General features: G+C 50.3%; 1 protein-coding gene across 1 annotated transcript in view; it reads left to right on the top strand.

Moving 5' to 3' along the window:
• The first annotated feature begins 382 nt into the window (after positions 1–382).
• The window catches only part of LOC137437955 (gamma-aminobutyric acid receptor subunit alpha-2-like), a 373866-nt gene continuing 355631 nt past the window's right edge, over positions 383–18617 (top strand). Inside the window, exon 1 of the mRNA XM_068132744.2 lies at positions 383–462. Within this exon, the coding sequence (XP_067988845.1) occupies positions 386–462 (77 nt within the window). The 5' untranslated portion in view covers positions 383–385. The remainder of the gene's footprint in view (positions 463–18617) is intronic.

The raw sequence follows: 18617 nt of genomic DNA, 5'->3' as shown, positions 1-18617 counted from the left end.
TGGCAAGAGCGCATCTAGTACCATCATCGTGGATAGATCGCATGCCTTGTGCATGGCAAGAGCGCATCTAGTACCATCATCGTGGATAGATCGCATGCCTTGTGCATGGCAAGAGCGCATCTAGTACCATCATCGTGGATAGATCGCATGCCTTGTACATGGCAAGAGCGCATCAAGCCTTCTACAATATTTTCTTTATATTTTGTACAAGACGTGACAATGGGTTAAAAGCCTAAGCAATAACATTTTTGGTTTTTTACTTTATTTGCCAAAAATTGATGATGCAATACTTTAACTCACTCAAACATCACGATTGATTACACTAATGATATTTTAAAGTTTTGGATTATGAGCTGACCTATGGCAATTGCGTGCTGCAGGTGCAATGGATGTTGGGTCGGTGCTGCTGCCACCTCGGTTCTGCTTGCTCCAGGTGTTCGCCTTCCTCGTGTACTGCATCAGGTAATAAAATAGCTTATTTTGCATTTTCCATGTCAGGATAAAATCAAAATATCTAACCCAACTCTTTCATGTCTGTGGGATCTCTTTTCTTCTCAAAACACCATGCTGAGATGTTCAAAATTAATCTTTTGGGACTCGCAGGCAAAAAAAAAGACTGCTTTCAAATTGATCTCAAAAGGGATTTTGCTATTTGGCCAGGCTCCCTGAGCATATTTCACAAATTATGGCAGGCTAGATTTTTCATGCTCGAACTGATGCGTGTTTATTCGATAGCCGGCTGATGATGCTTGAACAAAAGACAAAGCAGAGACGTTGCATGCCATCTGCTCGACTCCAGAGCCTCCTTTAATCTGAATCCCACGTGCATCAGTACCTGCACAAAAAGGACAAGTGAAGCACGGCCATCTTACAAACATGAATCTTACATTTAATGGCAAACATAACATCATGAAGGTTTTCTAAAATTTGGTGGATTGAGGCAATGGTTTGGCAATAGCCTCATGTGGAAACCTCTCCTAATGATTTTATTCCTCTTTGTACATTCAGTTCAGTAACCTCACACACTTGGTGGCATTTATCTGGACGAGCAAAGATCCCTTCCTTATGTACGGTTTAATTCCCCCACTTTTATGATGTCAATGGCATACATTATTATGACTTGTAATACCGCCTTTCACCAGATGGCACGATACGATACACATTTACACACACAGAATTGGCGTTCTCCCCCCACAATAAAACCCGAGGGCTATGATTTTTATCTTTACCCCCTAAAACCAACACCCTGATTACAACCATCAGTTTTCAACTAATTATGTACAGCTGTTTAGGAGTGCATAAAAGACAAGCTCAGGGACACACACACACACACACACACACACACACATGCACACACACAAATACACACTCACACGCACACACAAAACAAACACACATACAAACACGCATATGCACACAAACGCACACACACAAAACACACACGCAACCGCACATGCAAACACGCACATGCAAATATACACGCAAGCGAAGACACGCACACATGCAGACGCACACACATTCAGACACACACACATGCACATACACATGTGTAGTGGGTTTTTTAAGCACCTGGTCGAACTCGGACAGTGTGTAAGAGATTTATTAATAGATAAGGACAAGTCAGGAGACGACGATGGTTCATGAGCGAGCGGTATTCAATGACAAAGGACGGACTATAACCGAAACAGGCCCGGACAGGCCCGAAAATGTCAAAACGAAGGTTACTGACCTTGAAATGAGATAGAAAATAATGTATAATCAGTTATGAGGTTAGTTAGCTTCACAATACCGAAAATTCGGTGAAAAATGGAATGAAATAAATAAATAAAATGAAAAAAAAAATCGAGCTCCGTGGGGCTAGACACATGACATTGGCTTAACCAAATACCGAAACTCTTGTCAGATTCCACCAAACCCCTCGGAGAAGATGTAGCTTGAACTCGATTACCCCCTAAAAAGACATCTTTTTCGGGCGTGGCTCCGCCCACAATGGGCGCAATACGCCCACTCAAGGCAGGACACAACGAGATCATGATGTCAACCTCCCACCCAAGTTTCATCAAGATCGGATGATATCATCGGGTAGTTATGCTGCGGACAGACAGACACACAGACAGACACACACACATGACGAATATAGTGGTCACTTGATAACTCGTGAAATAACATGCATGGGAGGCTTTGCGCTTTGGCTCACACAGCCAAGCACCAACATCATCCCAGAATTACAACTTGTATTCGTCTTAATATACTTTCTTCAAAGGACAAGGAACTCAAAACCTGTCCCTGGTTTCACAGATTGTAGCAAGGAGAAAGACTCGGCAGGCAGGGAGCTCATAAGGAAAGAATGTTAACGCAAGGTCAAACATAGAATATTATGATAACAGATCCTCCAAAGTCAGACAGTTAGACGCCAGGCTGGAAATGGGTTACAGGCTTTCTTCTCAACTTGGAATACACAATTGTACACACATATACACAAATGCAAATGAACATGCAAACATGCTCATGCAAATATATACACACACATGCAGAAACACACACATGCAGAAAACACACACACACAGACACACATACATGCAGACACACACATGCAAACATACACACAAGCGAAGACACACACACATGCAGACATACACACACATGCAGACATACACACATGCAAACATACACAAATGCAGACACACACACACAAATGCAGACACACACACATGCAAACATACACACATGTGAACAAACCCATGCACAAACACACACCAGCACACACATTATCTATAGTATTATTAATTATTATTATTAATTATTTTATATATTAATATGATTTATTATTATTATATATTATTTTGCCAAAGTATTGTTGCGAATATGGAATTTGACCTCCATATCCGCTTGTAAATATTCCCCTATCTTCTCCGATACTCCCCAACTCTCCCCTTACCCCATTCCCTAGTCCCATTGTCTGTAAACAACACCCATTAGAGCCGATCTTCCCCTTCATTCCCCCATTAAATGTCGTGCCCAGGTCCCCCGCACCACACGTAGACAATTATAGGACATCTTGCTAGTTATTCTTAATCTATGTCAGTTAAGGACTTGTTTCCATTAATTATGACTCTTCGTTGCACCAGAATGTGATGATATGGCACCAGTAGGAGTTTAGGACCTTCCCATACCTCCCCGCATCTCTTCCCATCATCTCAAGCTCCAACAACAACCACAACAACAGCGGCTTTGCGTCCTCACTCCGGCTCGGTTGGCCGCCATTGAACATGTGCTCGACGGGGTTACCCAGAAGGGGGCTCCCTGTCGGCCCCTCGTCAAGGGCGGAGCCGGTAACCCCCGCACCCAATGAGAAGCCATGGGCCGATGCCATATGGGGCGGAGCTAACGAGCGAGGGCGTGACTCCCCGCCGGATATACGCGGCCCCGCGCCGGACGTGACGTCAGATGCGCCCCGAGCTTGGAAGGACAAGACGCCACCCTCCCGAGCGCTGAGCGACCTCCCCGGCATCTCCACCAAAGTCGCGACCCACGAGCGCTGAGCGACCTCCCCGCATCTGCTGGACACCACCGTACGTGATTCTGTCCCTGAGCCAGGTGCACCTGAGCCATCGACTGCCGCTTTCCTGGCCATCAAACCCCGTGTGAGTGAGCCTTGTCCCGCGTTTACCTGTCGTCTGTCCGGGGATAATATAAGTGTGTTTAAGTGCCCACCTTCCTATGTTTCCCTCTTGTCCCTGTAATCTAAACCTTCCGCAATTGTAATAACAACCTTTGAGAACCGTATCCCTGGTGTCGTATTGTGTGATTGTAATCCAGCCGGGTGTCTTCTCTTTCCTATTGAGCCAGCGTAGCGCGATTAGTCAACATTCGGGCACAATCGGGTAACTTGTACGGATACGGCGGCCATCCCGCTCGGCCCACCATACCATCAAAGTCGTATCTGTAACAATTGGTGTCGGGAGTGAGATTCGAGGCCCGACCAAATTTTGAAAAAAAAAAAAAAACGAATAGAGGAAAAAAAAAAATTTGGTCAAAATTTGGAGCGGCCGAAATTTGTTTTGTTTTACGAAACTCGAATTTTGCAAGTCGCGCTATGGCGGATCAAGACGGCTGGGGTCCGGTAGGGGAGAGTGAGGCAGGGTCGGTCCAGGACCAAATTGAGGGACGTGAGGAGAGCGAAGCAGCGAGGGTAGCAGACGCGCAAAATGGCGCCTCGCTGGTCACCGCGCCCGCGACCGTGGTAGCGCCCCTGGTGGATCCGAACCTTTTTATGTTGCAAATGAGGGCCCTTATGGAACGAATGGGAGACCAAATTGTGGGAATGAGGGCTCAGGGTGAGCGATTAGAGGGCCAAATGGGGGTAATGGGAAACCAAATGGGGGTAATGAGGGACGAAGCGAGGGGTACCGGTGAGAAGTTAGACAATAATTTTGAGGGGTTAGACAACGGGATAAAAGAAGTGAAAAATGGGTTAACGGGGGTAGAAAACAGAATGGCCGCTCAAGAGAATCAAATGGAAGGGATGCAAAAGGGGTTAGAGGGGTTAGAAAACAGTATGGAAGGCAAATTGAGGGACATGAGGGACCAAGCGGAAAGGGAAGTTAAACAAATGGAGCAGCAGATAGAGGGGGTCAGAATGGGGGTAGAAACCAAACTGGATGCTCACAGGGAGGAAATGGAGCAGATGAGGGTGGCATCTGGGCAGGAGATGCAAGTGATGGGGGAGGAGATCAGAAGAGGAGTGAGTGAGGAGGTCGGAGGAGTGCGCGAGGAGGTGAGGCACTGTAAGGAGCGCATGGAGAAAGAGGTGAGAAAGGGGACTGTAAAATTGCAAGGTGGTATAGAGGAGTTGACGCTGGGAGTAGAACAACTGACAGTGGGACAAAAGGAGTTGGGGGACCAGGTAAAGAAGAACACAGCGGTAATAGAGGGTTTAAAATCGACACAGAAAGAGATGAAAAAGGACGTAGGGGTAATTAAAAAAGAGTGCCAGACGGTACATGAGGACCTGACGAGGAAAATGGACAAGGTGGTAGAGGTAATGGAGGTTAAAGAGCGGGAGGTGCGGGAGCACATAGAAAAAAATAAAGTGGAGTTAGAGGAAGAACTTAAAGGGGCGCACGAAGAGATGAAGGAGATGAAGCAAAAATTAGAAGAAGTGGAAGAAGGGGTGAGCGAAATTAAGAAGCGACGGAGAGGGGATAAGAAAGAGATAAAGGAGGAAGTAAAAGAATTGGTCCAAAGTCTGTGTTCGGATCGTGATGATGTGCTCATTAACCGGATGAGGGATTCGCAGGTGATGGAGGAGAAGCGAAGAGAAAGAGGACCCGGTGTAAGTGGTGACCAATATGGTCGTGCGTATGATGCGCCAGGTGATTTAATAAGCTTGGGGGTCGAGATAGACCCGGATGTTCGTGAGAGGCCAAGAGTGAGGTGTATGGCTGGTCCGGAGGGTATGGAACGAGAGGTGCGAGGTGTGGGTGAGCAAGGTTGTGGTGGTGGTGGTATGGAATGGGTAGCGGGTTGCGGAGGTGTGACCCATGCATCGACACCAACAGGGGTAGTTGTTGGAGGGACCGGGGAGGCACGAGAGCCCCTTGGGGGTAGTGTACTGTGGGGGCCCGGCCGGTTCGGCCCCGCGCTGACCCCGCAAGGGGCGACGCACGGGGTCCGGCCGGCGGGCAACGACTCGCATACGAGGTGGTCCCACAAGGTCCCACTCGCGCCGTATGACGGCAAGAGTGATCTACGCGCGTACCTGGCGCAGTTCGACTGTGTGTGTAAGGGTAACGGTTGGGGTGAGGACGAAGGTGGAGTACACCTGGTGGCCGCATTGCGCGGCGCGGCGGCGGAGGTGCTGACGGCATTACCAGCGGGTGCTCTCACCCTGCCAGCCCTCCGCGACGCCCTAATTAATCGATTTGGAATAGAACAGCAGAGCGAGCTTGTTAAAGCTCAGCTCGCGCTGCGAAAGCGCAAGCCCCAGGAAGCCATCGGGGAACTTGCCCACGACATTCGCCGCGCAGTGGGGATCGCACATGCTAGCATGGCAGCGGATTCCCGGGAAAGCCTGGCGCTGGACCATTTTATCCAGGCCCTCCCGGATATTGAGCTCCGGCAACAGCTCGCCATGTGGCGCCCGCAGACTCTGAGCCAGGCGGCTGACGCTGCGGCCCGTTGGGAAGCAGCGAGGCCCCTGGCCCGGGGGGGCGAGCGTCTCGCAATGGCGGTCCGCCAGATGGGACCCCCGATGGAGGGCGGACCCCTTAGGGGGCCCGCCCCCGACGTGGGTCCTGACCTGGCGGGCATGGTCCGGAGGCTGGTGGACCAGCGCCTGGCAGGACCTGGACCATGGCAGGCGGCCCCGGAGGTGGCCCGCGGTGGACCACGAGCGGGTAATCCAATTCGGACCTACAGGGGGGGGAATTTGGAATTCCGGAGGCAAGCACCTTATCAGGTGAGGTGCTATACCTGCAACCGCCTGGGTCACCTGGCGCGGCACTGTCGAAACGCGCGCCGGGATGATCCCCGGCAGTTGAGGTCCTCAACTCCGCCCAGGGGGGAGCGGGTTAGCCGACCCCAGACACCCCCCCGCCAGACCCCGGGAAACTAGAAGGTGTCGGGCACGTAGGGCGGTGTTCGGCAGCAGAGGATGGAGGAGAGCCCTCATTGACGCGACAGGTCATTTATTGTGGCCAAATTGGAACCGGTAGCCTGACAATTAGATGCAAAATTGCCGGCGTGGGGGTAGACGCCGTCGTGGACACAGGAGCTAGCGCCACGATCATCAGCCCTGTGGTCCTTGATTCGAGCGCAGGTGGCTGGGATAAGATCCAGCGCCTGCAAAATTATAGTTTGCAGCTTGCTACCGGGGTAACGGCCCCGATCATAGGGCGTGGTTCTGTGACCCTCAAGTTAGGGTCGGTAAGGAGGGAGATAGATGTTTGGGTGGCGGAGGTGTGCGACCCATGTTTAATAGGGTTGGACCTGTTGACTGCCAGCGGTTGTAAAATCGACTTGTGCCGGGGGATCCTGCAGGTGGGAGTAGAAGAGCTGCCGTTAGGGGGAGTGAGCACGGCCGAGAGAGCGGAGCTGGAGGCTTCCGAGGCCGTGACCATCCCCCCCAGGGCCGAGGCGATAGTGCCGGCCCGGTGGGCAGCTCGCCCAACATGGCAGGAGTCCTGCGGCCTGGTCGAACCGGTGGCAGCGCAGTCCATACCGGGTTTAATCGTGGGCCGCACCCTTGTAAAAACGGACGGACCGGTAGTGGCCGTCCGAGTAGTAAATGTGAGTACAGAACCACGCACTATAGTAAGGGGCACGAGGGTAGCTGGCTGCACCCCAGTTGAGGAAGTCGCGACAGTGAGGGGCGAGAACGTCCAGCCGAGCCGACCCCGGGGGGAGCCTTCAATGACAAGTAGGAATTGGCCCGATCCCATTTGCGAGATGGTAAATCGTAGTAGCGTAGAGTTGGGAGGTACCCAGAGGGAGGCCTTACACAAACTGGTTGGGTCCCATTTGGACCTCTTCTCCCTGTCCACCGAGGATATTGGACGTACGGGCCTGGTGAAACATCAGATCCACACCGGTGAGGCCCGGCCTATTCGTCAGGCCGCCCGACGGCTCCCTTGGAGCAAGAGGGCGGAAGCTGACGAGCAGGTTGCAAAAATGCTCGACGCAGGTGTGATCGAGCCCTCGGGAAGTCCTTGGATGTCACCTGTTGTGCTGGTCAAAAAGAAGGATGGGACCACGCGGTTCTGCGTGGACTATCGCCAGCTAAACAACGTGACACTCAAGGACTCATATCCCCTGCCAAGGATTGATGACACCCTCGATGCCGTTGCGGGCTCAAATTGGTTCACAACTTTGGACCTCAAGAGTGGGTATTGGCAGGTGGAGATGGATAGGGCAGGGAAGGAGAAAACGGCATTTTCCACAGGTAAGGGACTGTATCAGTTTACTGTGATGCCGTTTGGTTTGTGTAACGCCCCCGCCACCTTTGAGAGATTGATGGAGCATGTACTAGGCGGCATGCCATGGCAGTCATGCCTGGTGTACCTGGATGACGTCCTGGTACATGCCCAAACGTTCCCCCAGGCACTAGCTAATTTGGACCAGGTGTTCGGGTGCCTCAGACAGGCAGGGTTGAAGCTGAACCCGAGTAAGTGCACTTTGTTTGCAAGAGAGGTGGCCTATCTAGGTCACGTGATTGGCCGCGAGGGGGTAAAAACAGACCCAGACAAAATTAAAGCGGTAGAGGAGTGGCCCGCACCACGTACCATCAAAGAGGTGCGGGGATTTTTGGGACTCTGCTCCTACTACCGGCGCTTTGTGGCGAAATTTGCGGAGTTGGCCCGTCCCCTCCACCGGCTTACGGAGAAGGGGACGCGATTTAATTGGACACGGGAGTGCCACGAGGCCTTCCAAAAATTGAAGGGGTGTCTAACATCCGCACCCCTTCTAGCTTACCCCACTAGTGACGGGACATTTACCCTGGACACGGATGCGAGCCAGGAAGGATTGGGCGCAGTTTTGTCTCAGACACAGGAGGGCGTGGAGAGAGTGATTGGTTATTATAGTCGGGCCTTAAATAGGCCCGAGAGAAATTATTGCGTCACTCGCAAAGAGTTATTGGCTATGCTGGCTGCCATGAACCATTTCCACCCGTACTTGTACGGGCGGAAATTTTTGGTTAGAACTGACCATTCCTCCTTGCAATGGCTCCTTCGGTTCAAGGAACCGGAGGGCCAAATTGCAAGGTGGTTGGAAAAGTTGCAGCAGTACGATTTTGATGTGGCCCATAGGGCCGGGAAGGCCCATGGTAATGCGGACGCACTCTCTCGGCGTCCTTGTCTGGGGGAAAACTGTAAATTTTGTGCGAGACACGAGGAGAGGGAGCAATTGGGCGATTCCGCCCCGATTCTCGTCGTCCGGGCAACCCGGGTGAGAGGGCCAATTTTGCCACTAACCGCGGACGAGGAATTTGGAGAGTTGGCTTGGAGCACGGCCCAGCAGGAGGATCCTGTTCTGGGGCCGGTGTTCCAATGGGTCAAATTGGGGCAAAGACCAAGGGGGGAAGAGGTCACCCCCCTCGGGGCGCAGACAAAGGCATATTGGGCTCAGTGGCAGACCCTGGAATTGAAAGGCAACATCTTGTATCGCAAGTGGGTGGAGGTTCCCTCTGATCGAACTTCCTGGCTGGTGATAGTCCCTGACAAATTCAAGAACGTCATATTGCAACAGGTGCATGGTACCCGCTCCGGCGGCCATTTGGGCAGGACAAAGACAATATCTCGGGTCCGCCGGAGGTTCTATTGGGTGAATATGGGGCGCGACATACAGGACTGGTGTCGGAGATGCGACGCCTGTTCTGCCAAAAAGGGACCAGCACGGAGGATGAGGGCCCCCCTTCAATTACATCAGGTGGGGGCCCCCCTTGAGCGGGTGGCTATGGATATTCTAGGACCGCTGCCCCGCACCCGCCAAGGTAATAAGTATATCCTCGTTGTGATGGACTACTTCACCAAGTGGCCGGAGGCCTACGCCCTCCCCAACCAAGAAGCAGGGGTGGTAGCGCAGGCCTTCGTGGAAGGATTTGTGTGCCGGCATGGGATTCCACAGGAGTTGCACACCGACCAGGGACGAAATTTTGAGAGCAAATTACTAAAAGATGTGTGCAGTCTCCTGTCAATTCGAAAAACCAGGACAACGCCTTTAAGACCTCAATCTGACGGGATGGTGGAAAGATTCAACCGAACTTTAATCCAACAACTGGCACTGTTCACCACCACCCGTCAGGATGACTGGGACGAACATCTCCCTTACTTGCTCATGGCCTACCGAACCAGCCAGCACGGGGCCACCGCATGCAGTCCAGCGTTGCTTATGTATGGGCGGGAGTTACGGGCTCCCGCCGACTTGCTATGCGGTCCCGTGCCAGACACAGTGGTTAACCCGCCGAGGGAGGGGTACGCACGTCACCTAGAGGAAGGCATGGAGCTAGTCCATGCCTTCGCCCGCCGCCAACTCCATCGGGCGGGGGAAAAGATGAAGCGCAGGTACGACGACCGGAGCCAGGGGAGTCAATACGCTCCGGGGATGAAGATTTGGTTCTTTAATCCCCGGAGGCGGAAGGGAAGGTGCCCAAAACTCACCTCCCCCTGGCAAGGCCCAGGAGTCGTCCTGTCGCAAATCTGTGACGTGGTCTTTAAGATCAAAATGGGGCCACGAGCCCTCCCTCGGATCGTCCACGCCGACCGGATAAGACCTTACACCGGCGAGCAGGCGCCCCCGTGGATTGCCTCGGCTTTAGATGCCGAGGCGGGACCCAGTACCTCTGAATAAGGGGGGCTTATTAGTGCCAGAGGACTGGGGGATTGAGGAGCGATAGGCCCGGTGGGAGAGGGTGGCATCCCTGCCACCCTTCCCATGGTGGGGGGGCAAAGGAGCAATAGATTATGGGGTGTATGGCAGTGAAAACTAGCCCGGGTGGGTTAGGATATTGATAGGGCCCTAGAAGATGACATTAGGTAACGTTAAGATTAGTTAGTGACTGATACCTGTAGTGGGGACGCAGGTAGATTAGTGTGGATTATAATGACGAGGGAGCGCAATAGTTAAAGGGATGACTGGGAAGCGCAAGTTTCAGAAGGGAGTAGTTAGCTGAGATGATGCCGTGTGTGTGAGGATTGAACAGGTGTGATTGCACAGGTGTGCAACTGGACAGGTGTGTGGAGCAGTGTATGAGTAGTGAGTGTGTGGATCAGCGCGAATGCGCTTGGGGAGAGAAGGGTGCAGGTGGCACCAGGTGTGAGAGCACAGGTGTGCAGGTACAGGTGTGTGGAGAGAGTTGGAGTGAGTGGTACGGAGTGGTGTGCATGGTGCGAAGGTGTGGATGGGGGAAGAGTGGACCCCTTTCGCGAGCACCCGGGGCAGGTAGTGTAAGTGTTAGGTAGAGGGTGCAGGTAAATTGTGGTTGGATATTGGCATTTGTGGTGCGGTTGCAGAATGGTGTTGCGAATGGGTGCATTAGTGTTGTGGAAATGGCTGGGCGTGTAGCCTGTTAGTGTGTGTAGTTGGTTGGGCACTCCACCACTGTGAGGATGTCGGCCAGGTGAGGCCGCAGGTGGGCTCTGGGAGCCGGTAGTTGTGAGTGGGTGCCTGAGGATCCCGGGTGTGGATCGGGCAGCCCAGTGCCAGAGAGGGCACGGAGTGGGGAGAGAGCCAGAGGGCCTTCCCCTGGTAGTTAGGTTAGGGTAAGGAGCAGGTAAGCTCGGAGGCAACTGCAGTGGTGGAGGTGTGCAGGTGGGTAGACCCACTGGGAGAGGTACACGCCGCAGCCCAGAAATTGTACGAGGGCACCGGGAGATGAATCGGGGGAGTGAGACCCCAAATTGAAGAGCACCACAGTTTGGCCAATGGGAATTGGTTTTTAGAACCCATAGTGTAAGAGGGCCAATGGTTTGGCCGGAGAAAGACCCCGGGTAGTGTAAAGTTGTTAAAGTCATTTAGGAAATAGTTAGGATTAATGAACCTGTCGCACCATACGCAGCCACTTACCTGTGGTGATGATGATGACTCCACACCTGTGTTTTCTTTGTTTGTTGCAGGAGATGAATTGCTGTGTGGGTTGGTGAGACGCATCACGACGTGGATGAGACATTGGGGTGATTCCATCTCTCCCTCCCTAGGAGGGACTGATGATGAATTGGTAATGGCAAATTATGATGTTGAGTTGGAGATGGCAAATTTTGATGAGAGTTGAAAATGGCAAATTTGATTGGTTAGGAGGGAGAGAAGACGAATTTGGTATATGGGAGGAACGGGGAAGACAGTAGGGATGTTTGTGGATTTGTAAAGTAGATGTTTATGGGTAGTGTTGTGTTTTGTTGATACAGTAAGGGGTAGGGAGGGGCCATGTAGGTTACCTGGTGGGGGGGGGCGTACGATAGGAACGTACCTGTCTCACCTGGTTCCCATGTGCCCCCAGTGTGCATCACCTTACATTGCGTGCACTTTTGCGCCCTTACCACCTTACTCACTTGTTTCTTCTTTTGTCTCCCACCTCCGAGGATCTGGCTTTGGGGTAGAGAGAGAGGAGAGAGAGGTGCTGGCTGCGCAGTTGTGGGCCTGCACTTTCGCTGTTCGCTGCCTGGATCGGTACACCATATGGACCGCAATGTTTGTGGCCACCCACAATGGACCGCAGTTCGTTTGCGGCCAAGCACCACCCGGGGATGGACCTATGGGTCAACGTGGCACCTATGCCATACAGGTGAACCACTAATAATTAACACCAAGTGCACCACAAGAAGAGCAAGAGACACCTGCAGGGTTAGGGGTTGTTGAAGTTATTTTGATTCCAATGAACAATGGTGACTGCACCGATTGGTGGTGGGGTGGTGCTGTTGATGCTCGGGAAAGGGTGCTCTGCACGTTATTAAAGGCCGTCGGCCACAGAGCACTCGTGGGTTGGTGTATCGATGTTGGCAAGCGCGCTCTCTCTATGCATAACATCTGCATGTGTTCCTCCAAAGACAGGTCCTGGATCGTAGTGTAAATATCAGCGTAGTCTTGTAAATAATGCTCCCTACCGGCTGTATGTTTAGTTTGAGGATTCTTTCCGGATTCGGTTATCCTGTGGGTGTGTTTCTGAGAGGAGAAGGGTGCAACGTCGCAGGGGGACATATTTACTCATTTGTGAATATCTATAAAACTGTCGCACTCAGGGTAGAGTTAATAGTAGAGGGAACTACATTGCGTGCCACACTAAAGTAGGTAAAAATTTATCGGGTCGGGACGCCCCGAGGGTAGAGAAGGGTGCAATGTTGCGAATATGGAATTTGACCTCCATATCCGCTTGTAAATATTCCCCTATCTTCTCCGATACTCCCCAACTCTCCCCTTACCCCATTCCCTAGTCCCATTGTCTGTAAACAACACCCATTAGAGCCGATCTTCCCCTTCATTCCCCCATTAAATGTCGTGCCCAGGTCCCCCGCACCACACGTAGACAATTATAGGACATCTTGCTAGTTATTCTTAATCTATGTCAGTTAAGGACTTGTTTCCATTAATTATGACTCTTCGTTGCACCAGAATGTGATGATATGGCACCAGTAGGAGTTTAGGACCTTCCCATACCTCCCCGCATCTCTTCCCATCATCTCAAGCTCCAACAACAACCACAACAACAGCGGCTTTGCGTCCTCACTCCGGCTCGGTTGGCCGCCATTGAACATGTGCTCGACGGGGTTACCCAGAAGGGGGCTCCCTGTCGGCCCCTCGTCAAGGGCGGAGCCGGTAACCCCCGCACCCAATGAGAAGCCATGGGCCGATGCCATATGGGGCGGAGCTAACGAGCGAGGGCGTGACTCCCCGCCGGATATACGCGGCCCCGCGCCGGACGTGACGTCAGATGCGCCCCGAGCTTGGAAGGACAAGACGCCACCCTCCCGAGCGCTGAGCGACCTCCCCGGCATCTCCACCAAAGTCGCGACCCACGAGCGCTGAGCGACCTCCCCGCATCTGCTGGACACCACCGTACGTGATTCTGTCCCTGAGCCAGGTGCACCTGAGCCATCGACTGCCGCTTTCCTGGCCATCAAACCCCGTGTGAGTGAGCCTTGTCCCGCGTTTACCTGTCGTCTGTCCGGGGATAATATAAGTGTGTTTAAGTGCCCACCTTCCTATGTTTCCCTCTTGTCCCTGTAATCTAAACCTTCCGCAATTGTAATAACAACCTTTGAGAACCGTATCCCTGGTGTCGTATTGTGTGATTGTAATCCAGCCGGGTGTCTTCTCTTTCCTATTGAGCCAGCGTAGCGCGATTAGTCAACATTCGGGCACAATCGGGTAACTTGTACGGATACGGCGGCCATCCCGCTCGGCCCACCATACCATCAAAGTCGTATCTGTAACAGTATCTACACTATAGTATTATGATGGAGTCCACCTGCTTCTGTTTCTTCAACTGTAAAATCCCATGGAGTTTATCCATCTTGACCCTTTGCCTTTAGCAAACATTTCAAAAGGTGTGTAGTACAAACTTGATTGCCACCATAATATCAAAATATCTCTATTTCATCCTCAAATTCCAAATCCATTTATTGCAAAAATGTTACCAGGAGCTATAATTTTCAAAGGGTTTGGGGAGGGCACAGGGAAGGTGTAGGTGCGGCGGTTGTCCAAGGTGCATTGGTAAGTTAATTTTGTGGGCACAGACAGAACGTTATTCCAATGAGATAAACATAATAATCTTAGAATACATGTTTTTTGAGGAGCAAATGAATGCCCTTGAGGTTTTCCACTCCAAACCGACCCTTTCTCCTCGGTTGTTGCAGCACAGTAGGCCTACCCCATTCCATTTTCCTGGGGCAAGCTTTTGCATAATTTTGCGTGGTGTCATTTAGATTGACATCCATGTCATGAATCTGAATAAGTGCTAGTCACAAAGTCACTCGTGTTATACACACGAGTTTCATCAAGGTGCTGATGTTGGAGTAAATATCAGCATCACAGTGTTTGATTGTCTCAGTATAGGTTTTCGGACGTTGGTCTCATGGCCCTGCCTCCCATTTCACCTGCAGCTCTTCGTACACATCAGGTCTGTGACCATCTGTCCGGTAGGCGTTGACAGCGTTCGAAAGGCCAACGCTTCTTATACAACTGATGGTGCAAGTCCGATTAATTTTCACAGGCTTTAGATAGTGAGGAAAACTTGGTATCGAGCTGAGTGATAACGTTGCCAAGGAATGAGGCAGCCCGATTCCTCCCGAAGCATCTTGAACTATACAGGATATTTTACGACATCATTTTCTTTGAGAGGATCGCCGGTCTAGACCGGGTAAAGTTACGTGTTTGCACATGCATCCATCGATTGTTCCCATCTCAAATGAACTATGATGATTTGAAAGTGTGCCGGTTGAATGAGGTCACCGACACATGGACTACAGAACATGGACTAAATTATTCTTGTAGAATGTCTCTTCCGAGTCTGTGAGTTAATTTAAATTAGGTTCACCCTTTCCCCAGGCTTTTTCCTTGTATTGGTCAGGTGTAGGTGTACTTCCCTTTTAGATCCATTTCAGTGATAAGTGCCTTGGGGCATAGCAAGATGGTTCACTTTGTCGTGTTCTCACCTTGGAAATGCCTGAATTAGGTTCGGCCTTCGTGGAAAACATAACCATATTAAAGCTAATTATCCCGGTGCTGTGCTCGACATGCCACAACACAGTGTTGCATGCTGCCCTTTGGAATTTTAAGCCAGCTGTCCCATCTGCAATCATATGGAAGACTGGGTAAAGTCCTTTGTAAGAAGGAATCTTTTGGGTCAGTATCATGTCAAAAATCAACTTGCCTATCTCATTCGGCAACATGTCGTTTAATTCAATAAGGAGTGATTAGAAACTTCAACATGCAACACTTACACCCTAGCTTCAACATGCAACACTTACACCCTAGCTTCAACATGCAACACTTACACCCTAGCTTCAACATGTAACACATGTCTTTCAATCTTGACAAATCTCACACTCTTACTATGTCTCTCTGAAAAGACCGACTGGACAACCCTCCCATCTACTTTCTGAACAATCCTCTCCAATAAGTTCTGTCACTCAAGCTTTTGGGTCTCACTATCTGCCATGATCTTTCCTGGGAAAACCACATTTCCAAGCTGGCCTCCAAAGCCAGTCGCCGACTGGGCATCCTCCGTCGTGCGAAGTCCTTCCTTGGCACACCTGAGCTCCTCACCGCATACAAGGCTGTCATCCGCAGCTCAATGGAATACTATTCTCCCCTATGGGCCAGTGCTCCTGCCTCACACCTAGCTCGTCCACGCTGTTGAAACCATGGCTTTCAGAATCATTGGAATCTCCCGCGATGAAGCTAACTCCAAGGGCCTTTCACTCACTCACCGTAGGCAGGTAGGTGATCTTTCTGTCTTCTACTGACTCCTATCCAGCCTAGCTCCCCCAGTTCTATCTGTGCTCTGTCCCCCAAATATTCCTAAAGTTCGCACAAGATCTGCCAGTAACCCTCTTCTGGTGAAATTGCCAAAATCAAGCTCTCTCTCTCTCTCTCTCTCTCTCTCTCTCTCTCTCTCTCTCTCTCTCTCTCTCTCTCGCGCTCTCTCTCGCGCTCTCTCTCGCTCACCTTCACTCCTTCATTCCTCTTTTCTCCCGCCTCTGGAACAAACTCCCTCACTCTCTTCAATCCCACTCCTCCGTCCAGGTCTTTAAAACAGCTGTTCACCACCATCTCTTATCTTCCCCCATCCAAAACCTTGATCTTTTCTACCTCCGTTAATTCACCCCAAATCCACTTCTTCTTTTTTTGTAAATACCGCTTTTTTCTTTCCTGGAAGTTCCAGCAGTGTCCATGTGTTTTATACTCCCCCCCCCCCCCCCCCGCCTTCCCATGCCTCCTCCCCCCAAGCCCTCTCCCTCCCACAGATCTTCCGTTGTCCCTGTTCTCTGCTGTTGTACTTGTGTGCTTCCCTCTCTCTCCCCATCTTGTCTCCCGCTCCGTTTTTTGTATGTTTTGTGTGTCCGTTTTTTGTCGGTTTTTTTGTGATTGATGTCAGCTCTTACACGAGCCTCGATCTTGTATACAAAAAAGAAAGAAAAAAAAAAGCTGATTTGACCAAACATTAAATATAATTCTGCTAGGCAAAAGCTGGATGCTCTTTCGGTAAACTTCCCCCAAAAACTAATGACGCAATTGATGCATTTACAGCAAATGCAATATTTACATTGGAAAATGTACTACCAGGAGTAATCAGGAGCATGTGACCAATACGCAACTTGACATTAACTGAACAGAAGGTCCGGCAAGCTCAACGTGAGATTGCCTGCCTTGGTATTGTAGAGCAAATCATTTTGATACATCCGTTGAATTGGAAAAGCCGGTATCGTGACTGCTTCCATCGGTTTTGCCGTAATGGCCGAGTTTATCAGGACAGTCGAAATTATCAAACGTGTTCGGTTATTCTTCCCTTTGAAAGAGCCAGAATTACTGGCCTGTGGGATCTTGTATTTTATTGCTTTCTCTGTTGAAGTCATTCTTTGTTATTTTAGGTTTACCACGCGGAATTGTTTGTTATCGGCCGAAGGAATTGCCAAAATGCTATTTCTGCAATGACGGCTCTTCTTTCCCTCAAGATGGAAATTTATGAAATGACAATCATTTATTTTGCTCCAAGCAGCTTCTTTCTTTTCTTTTAATGGGAAGTTAACCTATCACTAGGCCTTAAGGCCACACGAAGGTGGGGGCTACAATATCGTACTGTGTTGACTTTAGGGACACAGACAGTGTGGGGTGTGCAGAGGCTGCCAAACGTGTAGAGTGCGTGAAAGTATGTAAAGGAGGGACAAGTAGTGAAAGGCCCTTTAAGCATCTTCCATTATAGTACCTGTAAAAGAGACACATAGAGGCCACAGAGCGTCAAACCAAGAGAGGTTCCACAGATTATGCCAATTCATGGCCTACCAGGTTAACAACTCATTGTTGAATTCTGTCAAAAAGGGACAGAAGATTAGTTGGACCACTCGCCCTGATGTGACTACAGTATTCCATGACTGGTCTTGTGCAGGTGGAGTGAGGCCTCAGAAGGGAAGTATTGGCGAGACCGACACAAGCAGCCAAGTCGCTGGGAGGCTCTTTTGGGAATTCCAGAAACGCACTTATCCCAACCAAGGCAATAAGTGATGTCCAGATGAAGAAGTCAGAAGCCATCGAGTTATTGTAATAGTGCTTGGTCGACAAATTGATGCTGGCTTGAAGGTGGAGTGATACAGGCAATGAGCCAGGATAAGTAGTGCATAGCGTTGAGTCATCAGCATAAATGGCTAGTCGAGATGAAATGTTGTTGGGCAGGTCATTTATGTAAAGCAAAAACCAAGAAGGCCCCTACATATAGGGCCCTGGGGAACACCTGCATTGATGTTATGGGCTGCAGTAGATTGACCCTCATGCCACAGAAAAATTTGGCGATCTGTGAGAATGTCTGAGATGATTGCAAGCGAAGGCTCAGAGGTACCATACGGCTTTACCTTGCGAATGAGACCCTTATGTTAAACTTATCAAAAGCCTTAGAGATGTCAAGGGCTACAAATCTGACCTTGCCACACTGGTCTAGGGCCTGGTTCACTTGTTCAGTTATGACCTATGAGGGAGAGAACCAGCAGATCGAATATGACAGAATCCATAATAAGCATCAGTTTGGAGATTGTGGTCTTCCAGGAAAATCACAAGCTTCTCGTTGATAATATACATTCAAATACTATGCTCATAATGGGAAGAAGGCTGATCGGCCTATAGTTGGATGGATCTGATGTCTCCACAGAGCCTTTAATGCAGGTACAACTGTCAACTTCCAGCAAGGTGGGAAAACCGACGTTGATAGGCATAGGTTGTACAGTTTTGAGAGAATATGGAACAATTCTGGCAAGCACATTGTTACGGATTCGTCACTTCCGTCTTTGTGGTTTTCATCCACTGAAAGCATTTTTAGTTTCATATACTATTATTGTTATAGTTTGAGTGTGAAATGGAGATAACTGTCTTCAAAGGTAAAAATTCGTGTTTCAAAAGAAAAACGAAATGGATCGGGA

The sequence above is a fragment of the Myxine glutinosa genome, chromosome 12 (genome assembly GCF_964187855.1).
Source record: "Myxine glutinosa chromosome 12, kmMyxGlut1.1, whole genome shotgun sequence".
Classification (NCBI taxonomy): Eukaryota; Metazoa; Chordata; class Myxini; order Myxiniformes; family Myxinidae; genus Myxine; species Myxine glutinosa.
The sequence above is the reverse complement of the archived record's forward strand: the minus strand, read 5'-3'. Positions and strand labels throughout refer to the sequence as shown.